At 35.2% G+C, this 16,830-nt stretch overlaps 1 protein-coding gene across 1 annotated transcript in view; it reads left to right on the top strand.

Annotated features, from left to right (window-relative positions):
• WDFY1 (WD repeat and FYVE domain containing 1) overlaps positions 1–12,603 on the top strand; it is a 54,673-nt gene extending 42,070 nt beyond the window's left edge. The window contains exons 9-12 of the mRNA XM_074298600.1: positions 2,723–2,824; positions 5,120–5,250; positions 7,470–7,578; positions 9,299–12,603. Coding sequence (XP_074154701.1) covers positions 2,723–2,824; positions 5,120–5,250; positions 7,470–7,578; positions 9,299–9,358 — 402 coding nt within the window. The 3' untranslated portion in view covers positions 9,359–12,603. The remainder of the gene's footprint in view (positions 1–2,722; positions 2,825–5,119; positions 5,251–7,469; positions 7,579–9,298) is intronic.
• The last annotated feature ends 4,227 nt before the right edge of the window (positions 12,604–16,830 follow it).

Genomic DNA, 16,830 nt, shown 5'->3' on the forward strand with positions numbered 1-16,830 from the left:
GGGTTGAAAGAAAATCAATTCATCATTCTTGAATTAGAGACTCACTCTTGAAATTACACACTACCTTCATAGAGGGGGAGCACTACACTGTCTTTGGTGAGATCAGAATTTAGGGGGAAAAAAGAGGTGGGAGATAGAAGAGTGACCGAATGTTGGGTTAATAATCTTTGTGACTGTTCTTAGAGGACAAGGTAGGAGGTCGAACAACACACTAGTACAACTTTGTTTTTCTAGAGATAGTCCAAAATAGCTGTCAGTTTAGCGTTTACTGTTATTCCAAGTGTTCAAAGAACAAAGTTTACTACTCTTAAAGTTCTTTCTTTCTTTTCTTTTCTTTTTTTTTTTTTTCCCCTTTTTCTTTTTTGGCTCTTAATGTTCTCAAAAAATCATTCTTTTCTGATCTCTTATATTTATCCTACTGGCCATCTTAGGTCATTTTAAGTATGTTTCTAGTTCTTTTTTGGGCCGTAATACGGAGCATAGTGAGTGGTTAGAGATATCTTAGTGGATATCTTGTAAACATTTGCTTTAAATATGAGATGACTGAGTGTCCTAAAAATGACAATTATTTTTTCCTTTGGATTCAGTTTAAAAATCAACTGCTATTCCTTTATTTGCCTCTTCAAAAACTTCAGAAACTAGGTTCTATTTAGCTATCATTTTCTTGTCTTATTTCTTTTATAATTAATTTTTTTTATTAAGTCACAGAAAGTATACTTTTTAGTGTGGGAAACTAATCTCTCTCTCTCTCTGCATACATATATATATTCACACACACTCTCTCTCTCATATATGTATATATTTGTACTATAAAACACTCATATAAACATTGCTATATATAACATAGAACAGGAATCATATATACATGTAAAACCCAATGTCTCTTAAAGTATAACTTGCTTTCCATATATAACTTTAACAAATGTAAATAAGCTACAGTAGGAAGATACTAACAGTTGTAGGACATAGAAATGTCTTTTTGTTGAAGGTAACACTTGAGCTGTCTCATGGAGAAAGATAAGAAGACACAAGTGAAGAGAACCTTCTAGGTATTGAGGATGGGCAATGAAAGACACCAAGATGGGAGATGCGCTGTGCAGTTTGAGGATCAGAGAGCAAAAACTAATCAATGCAGTTAATTATTTTTACCAATATATTAAAATCCTAAATAGTTCCTTAAAAATTGTCATCATTTAACATAGCAATAATAAAATCCAATAGGAAATGATAGTAAGAGCAATCTCATTCAAAATAACTACAGAGCTCATGAAATATCTAGTTGTCAGCTTACGAAGACACACTCAAGAGTAAATAAATTATAATAGTCAACAAAAATTTATTCTAATATATTTATAAACATTTATTCTTAAATTCCTATTGTGTGTCAGGAACTATCCTGGAATTTAAAGAATGAAAAAAGATAGTGAGTGCTTTCAAGTAGTTCATAGTCCAATGAATGAGACTCCATGCAAATAACCATGTAGAAACAAGCAAAGTATGGGATAAATTGAAAATAATTACAAAGGGAAGGTACTAGAATTAAGAGTAATTGAGAAAGATTTCTTTTAGACAATAGAATTTTACCTGGGATTTGAAGAAAGTTAGAGAGGCTAGGACATGAAGAGATGAGAAGGGAGCATTTTTTTTTTTTAATTATTTTATTTTATTAATTTTACTCAGAGCAGTGATATAAATCATTAACAAATTATAGAATAAATGTAAAAAAGATATAGCTTGTAAATGAGGCAGAGTCCGGGTCAGAGAGAAATTCCCTGTGGGTAATAAATTATTCATTTGTTTCTGTTTGTGGATGACATTATATGGAGAGTATCAAGCCCCAGGCTGTGGCAGAACTTCCTGGAGGAATTCCGGAATCACTCAGAAGAGCTTATAATCCAGGGACAGAGGGAAGTGGGTGAAGAATGTCTTTTCAACATGTATTTGGATAGACATTCTATAGAACTTGGATATTAGTATATGTATCTGAGACAGGCAGACTGGAAAAGGAAGAGGAAGTTGGGATAGATCAGTTTGGGGAGATTGCAAAGTCTTTTACTGACTCCAAGCTTTTCATGAAACAAAGGCCATTCTTTTTTCATTACTAAAAACCCACTGACAGTGCTGTTTTGCAAGGGGCAGAAATATAACTGCTTCTGAAGAATTAAAACTGGATATCACATGGGGGGCAGGCGGGAAGCTCAGGGTGGGTATGAGCAGACTGCAACATGTACTAGATGAGGAATGGAAAAGAAGTTAATCCAGGAAGGGTGATGAATGACAGCTGGAGAGGATGTGCTCCACTTATCAAGGAGCAATCCCAGGAGAGAGAGGGAAGGTCCCCTGCATGGTTGGCGGATGGGAATGAATTCTACAGGATAAGATGATGTGGATGGATTTCTCTCTTCCTTGTTGGAGGGTGCTCCTAAAGCAATGAGATCTCAGATCCACTTGATTAGTCAGTTCTAGTCCCTGACAGTAGAAGCATTTCCTGCTCTGTTGTGGATTTAGGACATCATAGGACTGGTAAGCGGACTGTGCAGGAATCAAGTAACAGACCTTTCCTAGAAGTAATGATGTAAATATGTAAAGTCACAATTTAATCTCAGGTAATGGGAAGATAAAATAACATTTTCTCTCCTTGCTTTCTTAATTTCTATAATCAAGTTTTCTTTTGATTTCTTATTTAACAGTCAACTGAAGGTTATTTGTTTTTCCTATGTAGGCTCCTCAGTGGTTAGAAAGTGATTCTTGTCAAAAATGTGAACAACCCTTTTTTTGGAACATAAAACAGATGTGGGACACAAAGACACTGGGATTAAGACAGGTAAGAGAAAAAAAAAAAAAAAAAAAAAACAAATGGAAAAGTATCAGTTGTTCCTTGGTAGGGCCAAACTAATATAATAAAAATGACAGGTCTGCCTTAAAAAAAAAAAAAAAAAAAAAAAAAAAAAAAAAGACAGGTAAGAGGCCAACCTCAGATCTTTACTAGTACTTTTGCTACTGTTGATTGCTTGGTGATTGTATGTTGAACCTCAATTTGTTGAGTTCTTCTGTTTTTAGTGATTAGTGCTGTTTGGGATCCATCCATGAAATATTAGTTCTTTTCAACAACCGGGTGAGTGGGTACTTTAGGAATTTGGTACCTTAATATGCAAGGCAGTGATCTCTCACTTAGAGTACCAAATTCCTTATTAGCTTGTCTTTTAAAAACATAATTGTTCACAAACTTGGATGCCCATAGTCATAATTAAGTGGAAGAGCCTTTTGAGAAGTTATTTATGAGGTTTAGACGTTTGAGGGACTCTGGAGACCATTGAAGCCAACTATTTCATTTATGTTTACTGCCTGAGTTCACACCCGTCAGGGACTGGTTTTGAACTACATTCTTATATCTCCATATCTAAAGCTTTTTCTACAGTATCGTCTTTAAAAATGGCTCTATTGTCCATATGAATTATACATATAATATATTACTGAATATGTAAAATATTAGGATATGAGTTAAAATATTTAAGATGCTTCTGAATTTTTCCACACTCTTGGACTTAGAGAATTTTTAAGGCTCATGATTCAAGTAACAGGCCAATTTGCTTTAAAATTAAGGACTAAAGAAATAACTTATATTTAAAATAAAATAAAAAAATTAGGTGTTCATGTAATACTAAAATATATTTCTATAGCAGCTTTGAAAGTAGCCACTCACTAAAGGGAAATATGAATTTTCACTGATTATGTAATGCTGGAGAAACTGAGGCAAGATAGAGATAGAGAGTATTTAATAATTTATTTAAAAGGGAGAGATTTATTGAGACCAAATGAATCCATGGTTTGGTCCCAGGGCTGAATGAGACTGTCCAAGAATCCAGCAAACAATGTGAGTTCTCAATATGACATATATATGTGGCTCAGACTTGGGGATAGGGTGGGGAGGATAGAGTGAGACAGAGGTGGAGTCAGGGTAGTGAGAGTGGGAAAGGGACTCTGACAATCCGGTTCTGATGGTGAGGAGAGGCATGGGAGATATCTGATAATTGGGATTACAGAGTGGGGAGAGCCACCCAATATTCTGATGATGCCTAAGATAGAAGGCCTTTCTCCTTATCTGGATCATCATGATTAGGAAGGAGAGGTGGTTGAGCAGAACAATTAGGGAAACCAGTCAGGACTGGGTCAGGATAATTAGGGAAACTGAGTCAGGACAATAAAAGAGAACTGTGGTTAGTAGAATAGACTCAGATTATCAGTATACCTTCCTGGAAAGCTGGTTCAGAGTTTGTGTAAATTGGTAAATTATTTTTTGGTGTTACTTAATAAGACTACTCTAGAGAAAAGTGATATTTTAAAAGTAGCAGACAATTCAGGAAATATTTCTGCATGTAAAACATTCTAATGCACAAATTTAGTATTCCATAATTAGCCTCGATTCTTATTGAATGCGCAGCAGTGCTTTTGATCAATGTATTGTACTCAAAAGGTAAAAGAACTCCTATTTTTAACTGAAAATAGTTGAAATTTAATTTTGCTTTCTTTACTAACAACTAGTATGTGTAGAGAGTAGAAGTACTAGTCACTAAACTTAAAAAGTGGTTCTGGGAAGAGTCACTCATTATAATGGAATCCAGTCATTGATGGTAGAGTTTACCTGAATCTCTTGCATTAATTTGGAAGATTAAAAATTGAAAGCATATGACTTTTTGGTAACAATGTATCAGTTAGGAAATATTTCATCAAAATCTTTTTCTAAGTACTCTTTTTTTTTTCCTTTCTGGTATTCTGAATGGATTTATTCTTTCTAAAAATCTTTGTCTACTATTTGGCCTCACCTATAGATTTTCTTAACTTTAACACTAAATAGCCCCTTTTTGATTACTGAAAATATATAATAAAGAAGAAAAAATACATAAATGTTTAATGTCAAGCATTACAAAGAAGTTTGCAAATTATTTTTCCAGATAGGAATGATCCAATGTTTAAAGCATATTTGGTTCTTAGACTTCATGTAATGTATTAAATTATGTGTACATAAAAAATATAAAAATGTGTATATATATATATATAAAAAAAAAAATCTCAGGGTTTTTTGTTTGTTTGTTTGTTTGTTTTTCCATAACACTTGCAGCATCACTGTAGGAAGTGTGGACAAGCAGTGTGTGGGAAGTGCAGTACCAGGCGCTCCACATACCCAGTCATGGGCTTCGAGTTCCAGGTCCGCATGTGTGACTCTTGCTATGATTCCGTCAAAGATGAAGAGTAAGGAGTTTCATATCTTTGTTTTGTTTTCAAGTGAAAATTTGGGAAGCAAGATGCAATTTTTTTTTTTTTCTTTGCATGGCAATTGGGTTAAGTGACTTGCTTAGGATCACACTGACTCCAGAGCTGCCCTAAAATGCAATTTCTTATTAAAAGATCTACTTCATTTTTTCTTTTTTTACTTTAAAACATTTTGTTGTCAGCAACCACAAACAACTTCAGACTTGAAAGAGAAATATTTAAGAAACTCTAAACTTCTATATTACATGCAAAAAATAATGTGCACATACATGTCTACAAACATGGATGTACATATAATATACGTGTGTGTACAGACCTATGGATGTGTCTAAATAGGTTTTTTATCCCCTTCTCTTTCTGCAAGTCAGCATAAACTCAGAAAGGTCTGAGTTTGAATCATTCCTCACACATTTACTAGCATTGTGATTCTGGACAAATGCTCTGACCCTGAATCTGTTAAGTGAGGGGGTTAGATCTTTAAGGCTCTTTTCAGATCTAAATCTGTGACCCTTTGAGCTCCATGACGTGGCACACATCTCTATCCCCACCTAGTGGTTTCTAGTCTGCAGTGAAGGGGTCTACAGTAGCCATGTGTGAATTAATGGTTAACTTATCACTTCATTCTTTTCTTCTATTATATTTGTGTCGATTTTGTAGTTGTAAAACCTTTGTGAAAAGAGTAAACTTTCTTATACAGAAGCAAAACCAATCCAGAGACCTAAATGACTACTAGAAAACCTACTTTAACTGTGATGTTCTACTCTAATTTTTTTTGTGTGACTGAGAGTAGCAAGACCGCCATCTTCTGGATTATTTGACTTTTTCTTCTGTTCATGATTCAAAATTCATTTATTCAACAAACATTTACTCACACCTACCATATGAAAATCAGAGTATTAGGACCTTACAGAAATAGAGATAAGTAAGACCTAACTTCTGCACTCTAGCCACTTAGGCTCATCTCATAGTTACCAGGTAGTCAATGATTTGAGGAGTTTAGGGAAAGTGGGTTTAGACTTAGAAAGGCTATGTCTGTATATTTATATCTGTCCATATATATCTGTAGTATATCTGCTGTGTATGTATATAGCAAAGAAGTGCATCACAGTTCTGTGAGGCCCTCTAATTGGAGTTCTCAAAATGTTTTCTATAGGTTTGGTGTGGCCCTTCTGCTAGATTATTTATATAGCCTCTTATATAGTCTTTACCCATTGCAGACACTGCTGTCAGCTCTTCCATTTTAAGGGACGTGGCTAGGATGCTGAAGTTAACAAGGCTCCTCTGGTCAAAAAGGATAGGATGAAGTCCACCCCCTTCTCTTCTCTCTGCCCCTGCCCAGCCAGTTCTTTCTCAGGTGGCTTCCTCACCCAGCATTGGCAGATGGCTTGGATCTCCCCAATGCTGTTAGATGGTCAGAGCTCCGAGTCCGGCTAGCTTGATAGTTTTATACATGCCTTAAAGGGCATGATCAAGGCCAATCTAAACAGATTTCCTGTTGCATGTAAGGAAGTGTCCAGTTGTATTTTCACCTCATAAATAAAGCAAGTATCTCGGGGTGGGATGATATTGATTTATTCAGTTGCTTCCCCTCTTACTCTAACACTCATAGCATTTAAAAAAAAATAAGTTTTTAATATCTATATATCTATATGATCTCCTGTGATATGACAGTTCTTTTTTTTAGTGAATGAATTTGAATTCAGATTTTCCTTACTCTAGGTTTAGCATTCTATCCATTATGTCATAAAGACTTATACTGTAGCTCATGAAAACTTTTAGGATCAAACTTATGAGACCTTCCTTCTTTTAGGTGACTATATTCCTTCATGTTTTAAATCTCATAGTTTCTCTTTTGCCTTAAAAATTCTTATATTTGTGAGAATTTTCTAAATTCATATCTGAATGTTTTCACTCTCCCTGTGAAGAAATAAAAATAAAATGGAAGTTTTTAAATTTTGTAACTTTGGTTACAGGTGTTTCATTTTTGTCTTTTAGTTGTGGCCTTTAATTAGGAAACAATTTTTAGAGCTGTCCAAATGTATAAACAATACACTAAATTCTGATTCTTAAATTCATCTTATTACTTTTATTCCAATTTTAGGTTTGTTGTGATTTATTTTTATCTTTGCAAATTATCCTTTATTTCTAAATGACTGTTTGCCAAATGAGTTTTAAATCTAATGTTTTCTTTTTACTAGTCGCACTTCTCTGGCAACCTTTCATGAAGGAAAACATAACATTTCTCACATGTCTATGGATGTTGCTAGGGGACTAATGGTGACCTGTGGGACTGATCGTGTTGTAAAGGTAACTTTTAAAAATTGTTTCAGGTAGTTTCTAGATTTAGAGTTGGCTTTTTGCTTTATTCTACTATTATATTTCATTGACTTTATGAAATTAAAATTAAAAGCAGTTTGTTTTATATCTTTTGGCATCACAATTTCAAATGTGGCTTCTGTTTTCTGTAAATTGTACAATATCCATTTAAAAAGCTGAGGCATAAAAAAAAAAAAAATAAAAATAAAAAGCTGAGGCATAAAACAGTTAAGTTCCCTTCATTGTTGGTACTTTCCTTTGAAGTGTCTTTTACTTCAGATGCGTTTCTCTGGACTTTCTTATTATTGCCATCCTCTTTCCTCTTCTGTCTTAGCTGAGGGGTTCTATGTTTGTATGTTTATCTTCAAGTTTAGTCTCAAAACAGTCATATTTCTTTGACTTATTCCCCAACTGTACAAAATAGCTTGTCTGCATATGTTCTTGCTTCTGCATGTTCCTGTCTAGTCTACTTTGTTTTGTGCCTATCTCCATCATTATTTTTCCTTATGCTTACTTTTCTCTTCCTTCTTTGATGTAATTTTCTTTCTTCTTGAGCTTCTGGTCTTCCTCTGGATATCTCACGTATCTATACAAGGCACATTACGAACCAACATTTAACGTTGGTTAAAGCATAACCAAATGTTTTTTAATTAAATCCTAGACTTGTGGCAAGTAAAGTAATTGCATTTGACATGGTTCTTGATTTGTGTTAGTATTTATTTAAGGAGATGAGGTGGCCATGAGAAAAAAATCCTGGCATTATTAGAATGGCTTTGAGTCCCAGCCTTACAAAAGACTCTATCTGCTGTCTGAAGATTAGACTAGCTAGGTTAGGATGGACTCATGACCAAAAGTTTGGCCATTAGTCAGTGCAATTTTTTTTTTCTACTTATAGCATCAATACCCTCTATTAAGTGTTAGAGGGGTTATAACTTTTTGGGGGAAGAGGGTAAGAGTTCTTATATTGATAAAATAACAAAAATGTATTACCTTTTTTTTCTGTCAGGGATTCCTGTGGCTGTAGATAGCCCCCTTCTCAGAATGTTTTCAAATGCATAAAATAAAATACTAGGATTACAATGGAAATCAATTATGTAGAAATATAGTTATCAAAATAGATATATATTTTAAAAAGTTCTTGAATATGGATAAGAAGAACACATTACCTAGGGAATGTGATCTGAACAACAGTAATATTGAATCTGAGGGGGCAGCTAGGTGGCGCAGTAGATAGAGCACCAGCCTTGAATTCAGGAAGAGCCGAGTTCAAATCTGGTCTCAGACACTTAACACTTCCTAGCTGTGTGACCCTGGGGAAGTCACTTAACCCCAGCCTGGGGGTGGGGTATATTGAATCTGAGGCATAGAAAAAATTTGCTGCATTTTGAGACAGATCATAGTCAATAACTTTAAATCAGTTATGACCACTTAATCACGGTCTGGGAATTTTCAGTCTGATCTATACTTTCTATCTTTCCTTTTTGAAATGAATTTTGGTGCCTGTTTTCCTTTGTGCCTCAAAAAAATGCCCCAGATTATAGGCTTAAGGAAATCTGGGGCTATTATGAGGGAAGAAGAAACTGGAAGAATCTAGTTTTTCTTTCTAAAATTCTTTTCATTTTTAGCAAGTATGTGTTTTTCCAGAGCTGTTATTTACTATCCTATAAGATGACCAATTTTGCCTTCTCCCACATTCCCTTTTCTCTTACAGATATGGGACATGACACCTGTAGTTGGTTGTAGTCTTGCAACTGGATTCTCCTCCCGCTGACCTAGGACCGGGGCAGTTTATGCACCTTATGTACAGCAACAAGCACCAAATGAAGTCCTTCCTATGAATAGCTCCACAATTTCTGGTTGCTTTGAATATCCAGTGACCATTTAAAAAACACAGTTTAAAAAAGTTTTTGTTCTGTAGGACACTCCTGGAACCACCTTGATACAGACATGCTTTTAAATGTCTTGGTAGGATGGATACAAAAGGATTATCTGTAATGTGAGTCCTGGAAAAGTGGACTTTACTTCAACTTAGTTTGCATGTGAACAGTGTGTTAAAATGCCCTAAAAAAGGAATCAGGTGAGAAGGTTAGTAGAAAACATTGAACAGAGACATAAAGGACTTTGAGTAAATGGTTCCCATAAGATTCTAAATCTACTCACAAACCAGTCTAGCCAGATTCCCAAAGTACTTTTCTGGCTATACAGATTGTTGGAGCAAGAAGGAAAGGCAAGGAAGACTCAAAATACCTGGTCTGTCTTTCTTGAGGGGCAGTGACTGAATTCTGAAATTCCAGAGTCCCGTCCCCTGCCGGGAGCGCAGTCTACTCTGTAGCATAGTGATGGGTGAGCATCCACAAACTGGCTCTTCTCCCCGGGCCCCGGGTTAGTCTGTACATTGTTTCAGTCATCTTCAGTCATTTGTAGCCTCCTGCTTTTTCTTTCCTGACTCATAGACATGAGTGAGTCTTTGTAGATCTTTGTAAGTCAGTTGTATACTGTCTTTGTCCCTGAAAGCAGTCCTCACCTGGTCATTTATCACCCAGCAGTTAGTTTGCAGACATTTCTATGGTGCTGTTAACATGGGAAACACACTAAACTGCCTCGCTTTTCTCCTTGCGGTGAAGAACGATTGTATGGGAAACAATGTGTGCTCCATCCAGCAGTCTGGTCCCTGGGACATTTAAGAACCTCTTTTTAGTTCTAAATTGAGAATTCAAGTGATTGGGGGAGCAATGCAGTGTGCACTTCAAAAGATTGAACTAGTATTTAAATTTTGTGACTTTTTTAGTAGTATTTCTTGGCACTCCTTATGAGTAGTTGGTGACTTAAGGCAGTAGTTCTAAAAATCAGATTTTGCACTGTAAGCAGTAACTTCCTGATATGGAATATAATTTTTTTTTTTTTTTTTTTTAGTTAACCAAGTTTGGTGTAGAGGCCAGGTATTGTTGAAACTTTTTAGCTAGTCGTTTCCTGGACAATGTCAGCATTCCATCCATTTTAACATTAAAATATTTATGACTTATTGCCTGTTGGGCTGCAGAAATGGGCACACTTTTTAGCATACTCAGACTTTTTGAAGGAAGAATTTTAAAACAGATGGTAATGATGTCTGTTCCATTGCACTAATATATTTGGATTAAAAGGCTCTGCTAGTTCGTGGTTATTTTGTGGGATTAAAATGTTACAGACTCTGATTTATAGTAATAGTTGAGTGGAATATCAAATTTAGGAAATTTAAATTAGAATTAAACATTTTAAGGTCCAGCTGATGTGAACTGATAGGGGTTTTGGGGGAGGGGTATCAAATGCATCATGTTTTGAATTAGCATTCATTTATTTCTGAACACCAATTCATTTTTGGTACTAAACACAATTTTGTGAGATTTCTGTACTTGGAAGAGATTTTTGTTTTTGAAAACTTAATGGGTTTTCTGCAAAAATTGCTTAACGAAAATGCAGTTTAAAAAATATGTATATAAAACATGGAATATTAAACATCACATAGTACCCTCTGTTTGAACAAAAATCTTCCCCTATGTTCAGCCCATTCTGAAGGTGCTATCCTCGGGATCTGATTGGTCCTTACAAGGAAAATAGCTTGTGATTGACTGCCATGTTGAAAAGTAATGAACTCTGGTTTTGGTTTTTCCTAAACTTTTTCAAAATGTCTGTTTCTTCCCTTTGATAGACAAGACATATTATTAGGGCTTTAGGCAGCAGGACTGTACAGTTTCAAGATACTTAATGAAAAATTCATTGTTCCAGAGAGTGATACATTGTTACTATAGCAACTCCTAAGGTATTGGATTAATATAAACAGAGAAGAAATAATTGTCAAGCAAAAATGGGAGTGCAATATCTAGGGAAAGCAAAGGAAAATGTTTCATTTTTCTTTTACTTGAGTTTTTCTTTTTAAAAAATATACATAACAGAAATATCACTCTCACAAATTCAGTGACAAAGATGTGTGAGTAATATTGTTTAGAGAAGCAAATAAAAATTATTTCCTGAAGTTTATTAGTTGGAAAAGGGTACTTGGTAAGGTTATAGATACATCTTAATTTTTGTTTGTGCAGGAAGAGGGTTATTTCAAATTGTTAAAAAATAACAGTTCATTGATTTCTTCATTCCTTTATGCTCACACTCATACGCATTATTAGGAATTTCAAGCTCATAATACTGGGGAAGGAGATCCCTATGCTAAATATTAGGAGAATGTATTATGATGAAAAAAAGACCAATTGCTTATTTAATACAGTTCTTTAATTTTCCTGTGTCAGTCTCAGTGGTAGGCCCAATCCCATTAGCCTACTTAGCATCACGTAGATATAGATAATTCATAACTTCAAAAATCTTTCTAAGAGTGTGTCCTAGTTCCTATTTTACTGCCTAGGGCAAATAAAATTATTATAGTACTTTCCAATACTTATTCTCTTCCTGAATAATCCAAGTGAGTTGTATCTTAAATTTGCATTTGTTTAAACTTGCCCCAATTGTGGTTTAAAAAAATATATTTTCTAAAACCAATTTGCATTTAAATATCTGTTTAAGTTATTGATTCTGTTAAGTCCAGAAATTAAACAAACTAGTTGTTGCTCTTGGTGAAATACCAATTACTCATAATAAACTTGAGGTTTAACAATGAGTAATGTGTATGTATTCAAGTGTCTATTGCTTTGTTGTTAAATACAAGCAGATTATTGAATGCCTACTGTATTTTCTGCAGTTTACTATAATACCAATTTAATTGTGTGAAAAATTTGTATTTAGGATACAACTTTAAGTTTGTTGTTTGTTTTCTTGTGGGGTCTTTTTTGAATGGGGGAGTGTAGGGTACTACTACTAAGTAGTGTATTTTAGTCTCTTAGTAGCTATGTTTCTGCAAGATGCTATGCCCTGCATAACTCGGAGAGACTAGATAAACTTTTTCCCTTGCTCCTCTCTATATGTGGGTTTTGTTTTTGTGGGAGTTTTTTGGAATACATGTACAATAAAAAAATGTTTCTTGCTTGTTAATATGTTGTTCTGATGTTTTATCTGAATAGATTTGAACAAAGTTTAGATTATAATTCCAAATGTGTAATCAGTGGATAGCTCTGGAGAAATCCAAAACTATCTAGACATTTTTCATACAGTAGAATTAAGTCAGAGTAGTATTAATTTCTTTATCTCTGTCCTGTTTCTTTGCTCTAAGAAGTTCTGCTTTAAGAGAGAAATGGTGTTTAAATTTCACTGAACATTAAATTGTTTTTATGAAATTATAAATAGCCACAAGTTAATCAGTGCTGCAGTATATATGCCGAAAGAAATTAGTAACCATCAATTTATTTTATTTCTTTCCAGTCCCTAGAGACATGATTGCTAATCCTAGTCTTATAATGCCTCAGGATCTTTTCAGTTATATTACATGTCATGAAATTCTCAAAACTAAATTATTTATTTCAAATAAATAAGGAAAGGATACTATAAAATCTAGTTAACGATAGGGTGTCCTGCTTCAAAGACATTGAGAATTATTGCTCAAGAGAATGGATTTACATCTGTGGCACTGTGAAGAACTGTCAATTAAATCTCTTTGCCTAAGAATGGGAAATGTTTAGTTCCCAAAACAAAAACATTTTTGGTTTATCAGTTGTGTAGGTCCCAATATCAAAGTCTTCCATCATGGTGGTTGGAATAATTTAATTGCCTTTGCATTTTTCCAGCACTTAACACAATGCTTTGCACATATTAGATGTTTAATAAATAAATGGCTGAAATCGGTCAAATCATTGAATAGTTTCTTAAATGTAATATGGTTTTAGAAGTCAAAACCCCTTTCTCTTCTTGGTATGATGAATTGTGCACTAGGCTTGAAATGAAGAACTTCCTTCAGATTTTGCTTCAAATACCTCTGCTGTGGGATATCTCATGCTTGGATAATTGCAATAGCCTGCTGCTTGGTCTGCCTACTGCAAGGCTCTTCTCCTGCCAATCAATCCTCTATTCTGTTGTCAAAAGTGGTTTTCTAAAGCAGAGTTCTGCATCACCTCCTACTCAATAGACTTCTAGCACTTCCAGGGTCAAACATAAAATCTTGTGGGTTAAAGCCTTCATAACTTACCCCTTTGTACTTTTCCAGTCTTCTTCTGTCTAACACATCTTATTCATCATTCCAGTGACGCTGGTCTTGCTGTTTCTCAGACAAGAACTTCATCTTTGAGCATTTTCATTGGCCTGTCTCCCATTTACAGAATGCTCATCCTCCTCATCTCTGCTTCCTGGCTCCCCTTGAGTCTCAGCTAAAACCCCACCTTCTACAAAAAGCATTTCTCAATCTTTCTGAATTCTAGTGCCTGCCTTTTGTTATTTTCATTTTGTCCTGTTTGAACGTGTGTGTACATAGTTGTTTGCATCTTATCTCCCACATAAAGATCCTGAGCTCTTTGAGAATAGAACTTTTAACTTTCTTTGTATCCTCACGACTTAACTCTCAGCATATTATTAAGCATAGTAGGCACTTAATAAATGTTTATTGGCTGACCGTGGGCATGTCACAAACTCTCTGTACAGTTTTATCATTTTCTCTTCCCATAATATTAAATGTAATCTTACATTTTGACAACAGAATTCTTTTTGATATTTTGAATTAGGTGAATTTGAAATACCTAGAATAATTAGATGTTAACTTTTAGTTAATCTTATGAAAGTAATGGAAAATCTTATGTTTTGTTCAAGATAATTCAACTCAAAAATGGTATCAGAGGAATTAAAACTAGAAGGGACCTTAGAAATTTTGTAGTCCCAATCCTTCATTTTACAGGTAAGAAAACAGACTCATAGGTTACAGTGACTTGCTGAAGACCAAATAGATGGTGAAAAGTAGTGATTCAAACTCAGTTTTGAGGGCACTAAATCAAATGAAACTTTAAAAAAAAATTTCTCACTATTTACTAAATCTGCATCCAGGCTTGATATGTAAGGCTTAATAAACTTGAAAGAACGGAATAGCCATTTAAAATCTCAAGTGTTTCAGGCTTGGGTATATTAATGGAGAGTGGCTAGAAATTCTAGAATGGAAATCTGAACTCCCTTTCTAGAGTTTCAGAAACTCAGGTTGACCTAAAGTTGAGCTAAGCTCCCCATAAAATGGGGGTGAGGGAATATGTAAAAACTAACCAATACGTCAACCAGATGTAACCAATATATATGACAAAAGAGAGAAAGTCTTATATTTTTTAGGGAAGAAATTTGCAATGTAAAGTAGAGTGGATTTAGAATCCATTCCCAGGAGTAACATGCATGTCTGAAAAGCTGGCTGATTTCTGTATGCTGTGCTCAGATATCTGGTTTTTGTTTGTTTGATGGTTGGTTTTAGTTTTTGGGGGGATGAAGAGGTCAAAAGAATTAAATTAGGGGCTATCCTTAGAAATTAGTCATATCTAATGGAAACACCAAGAGAAGGAACTTGGATTCTAGTTTTGTTACTACCCATAATAATAGTTGACTTATATTTTGTCTATGGATGATGTATAAATTGTGTTTATATACACGTGTGTATATCTAAATGTATATTTATTTACATGATATTTGATTCTCAACAACTTATGGATGAAGGCATTCTAGTATTATCCCTGTTTTACAGATTGAAATCGGGACTGTTTGGTCAAGTGACCCTGCCCATTGTCACAGCTAATAAGTAATAATCAAACCATGTCACATCTAACTCCAAATACAGCACTTTCCACATGTTAACATAAGCCAAGTCAGTTTCCAGGGTGGTATCCCCACTGACATGTGGAAGCTGCCCTAGACTATATTCCATAACCTAGGAGAGCCTTCCCTTTCCTGCTTGACTTTATTTTGCCAATGCAAACTAGAACTTTATAATTTTCAAAGTTAAATTGAATCCTGTAATAGATGAATTTTTTTCTTCGTGGGTTAAGTTGGCTAGACACATTCCACCAAGTAAAATCTCAGGACATCTTTTTATTGATAGATATTGAGCTATGGACAAAGAAAACTCAGGCCTTGATTTCCCATAGTCAGTCCTGAGTTGTTAAGTTTTTAATCCTTGATTCTGCTTGACACCAGGTGTTATGGCTTAAGGCAAGTTGCTTACCACCTCAACTTCTGTTTCTTTATCAATTAAAATGGAGTTAGCCCTTGTACTGCTTGTCTCTCAGAGACTGTTTGGGAGAAGCTAAACCACCAAGCTCTGTGCTTCTTGGAACCCTTTGTCCGGTCCTAATGTTCATCCTGCCTTTCACTCTCATCTTCACCTCTGGCATTGATTGCCTCACTGCCTCTTTGTTTATTCTCCACTCCTCCCTTCCTTAGAAAACTGTAATCAGATCATCTTCATCCTGCCTCTAGGAACCTTCTGCCCCATTATTTCACTCACCATTTTTGTGATTTCCTAGTGGCTTGGACTCTGGCCCATATATATTATTTGTACATATTAAAAAATATGCACTGCTTATTTCCATTAGATTGTACCCAGTTATCATATAACTTTGAATAGTATGAACATAAATGGATCTAGTACATTTGATTCATTATTCAAACTAATCAAGACCTCATTGAAGGCAGGGACTCATGATTGCTTCAACTCCCCTTTTGGGTCTTCTGTCTCTTATTCTTCACACCCCTCTTCATAATTTTGCATTGGTAATATGCTGCAGTCTACTTATACCCACCTTATACCTCTCCATTGCCTTTTATGAGCCTTTCCATTTGACTATTTGAAGATTATGGTTTTCTGCAGCCCTGTAGCATCACTAGAAGAATACTGATTTCAAAGGATAAACTTGTTTCTAGGAAAAGCTGGGAGGTCATTATGAGTTCTGTGAAATTTCTCAAAGCTCATTCACTGCCCTTCTGCCTGCTTCTGGCCCCAGCTTATTGTTTATTCAGAGGTTCTTCCTAAGAGACTAACTAAAAAGAGACAACCCTTTTTGTTGTCCCTCCAGCCACCATTGCTGCTGAGCCTTAATTACTGAATGCATGTGACCTCAGTCAAACTGAGACCTGTTGAAGCTTAAAAAGCCCAACGTCTCTCACTGCATCCAGGGCCATGTCATCCTGATCTGTATCTGGCCACTGGATCCAGAGGGCTCTGGAGGGGAAGATGAGGCAGGGGACTTTGCCCAGCCTCCCTCACTGAAATCCAATTCACTTGACTGTCATGGCTTCACCTCCCTGATGTCATGGTCCTCTTCAAGAATGAAGGACAAACAATAACAAACATGATACTGACATCCT

The sequence above is a fragment of the Sminthopsis crassicaudata genome, chromosome 3 (assembly GCF_048593235.1).
Source record: "Sminthopsis crassicaudata isolate SCR6 chromosome 3, ASM4859323v1, whole genome shotgun sequence".
NCBI classification, from domain to species: Eukaryota; Metazoa; Chordata; class Mammalia; order Dasyuromorphia; family Dasyuridae; genus Sminthopsis; species Sminthopsis crassicaudata.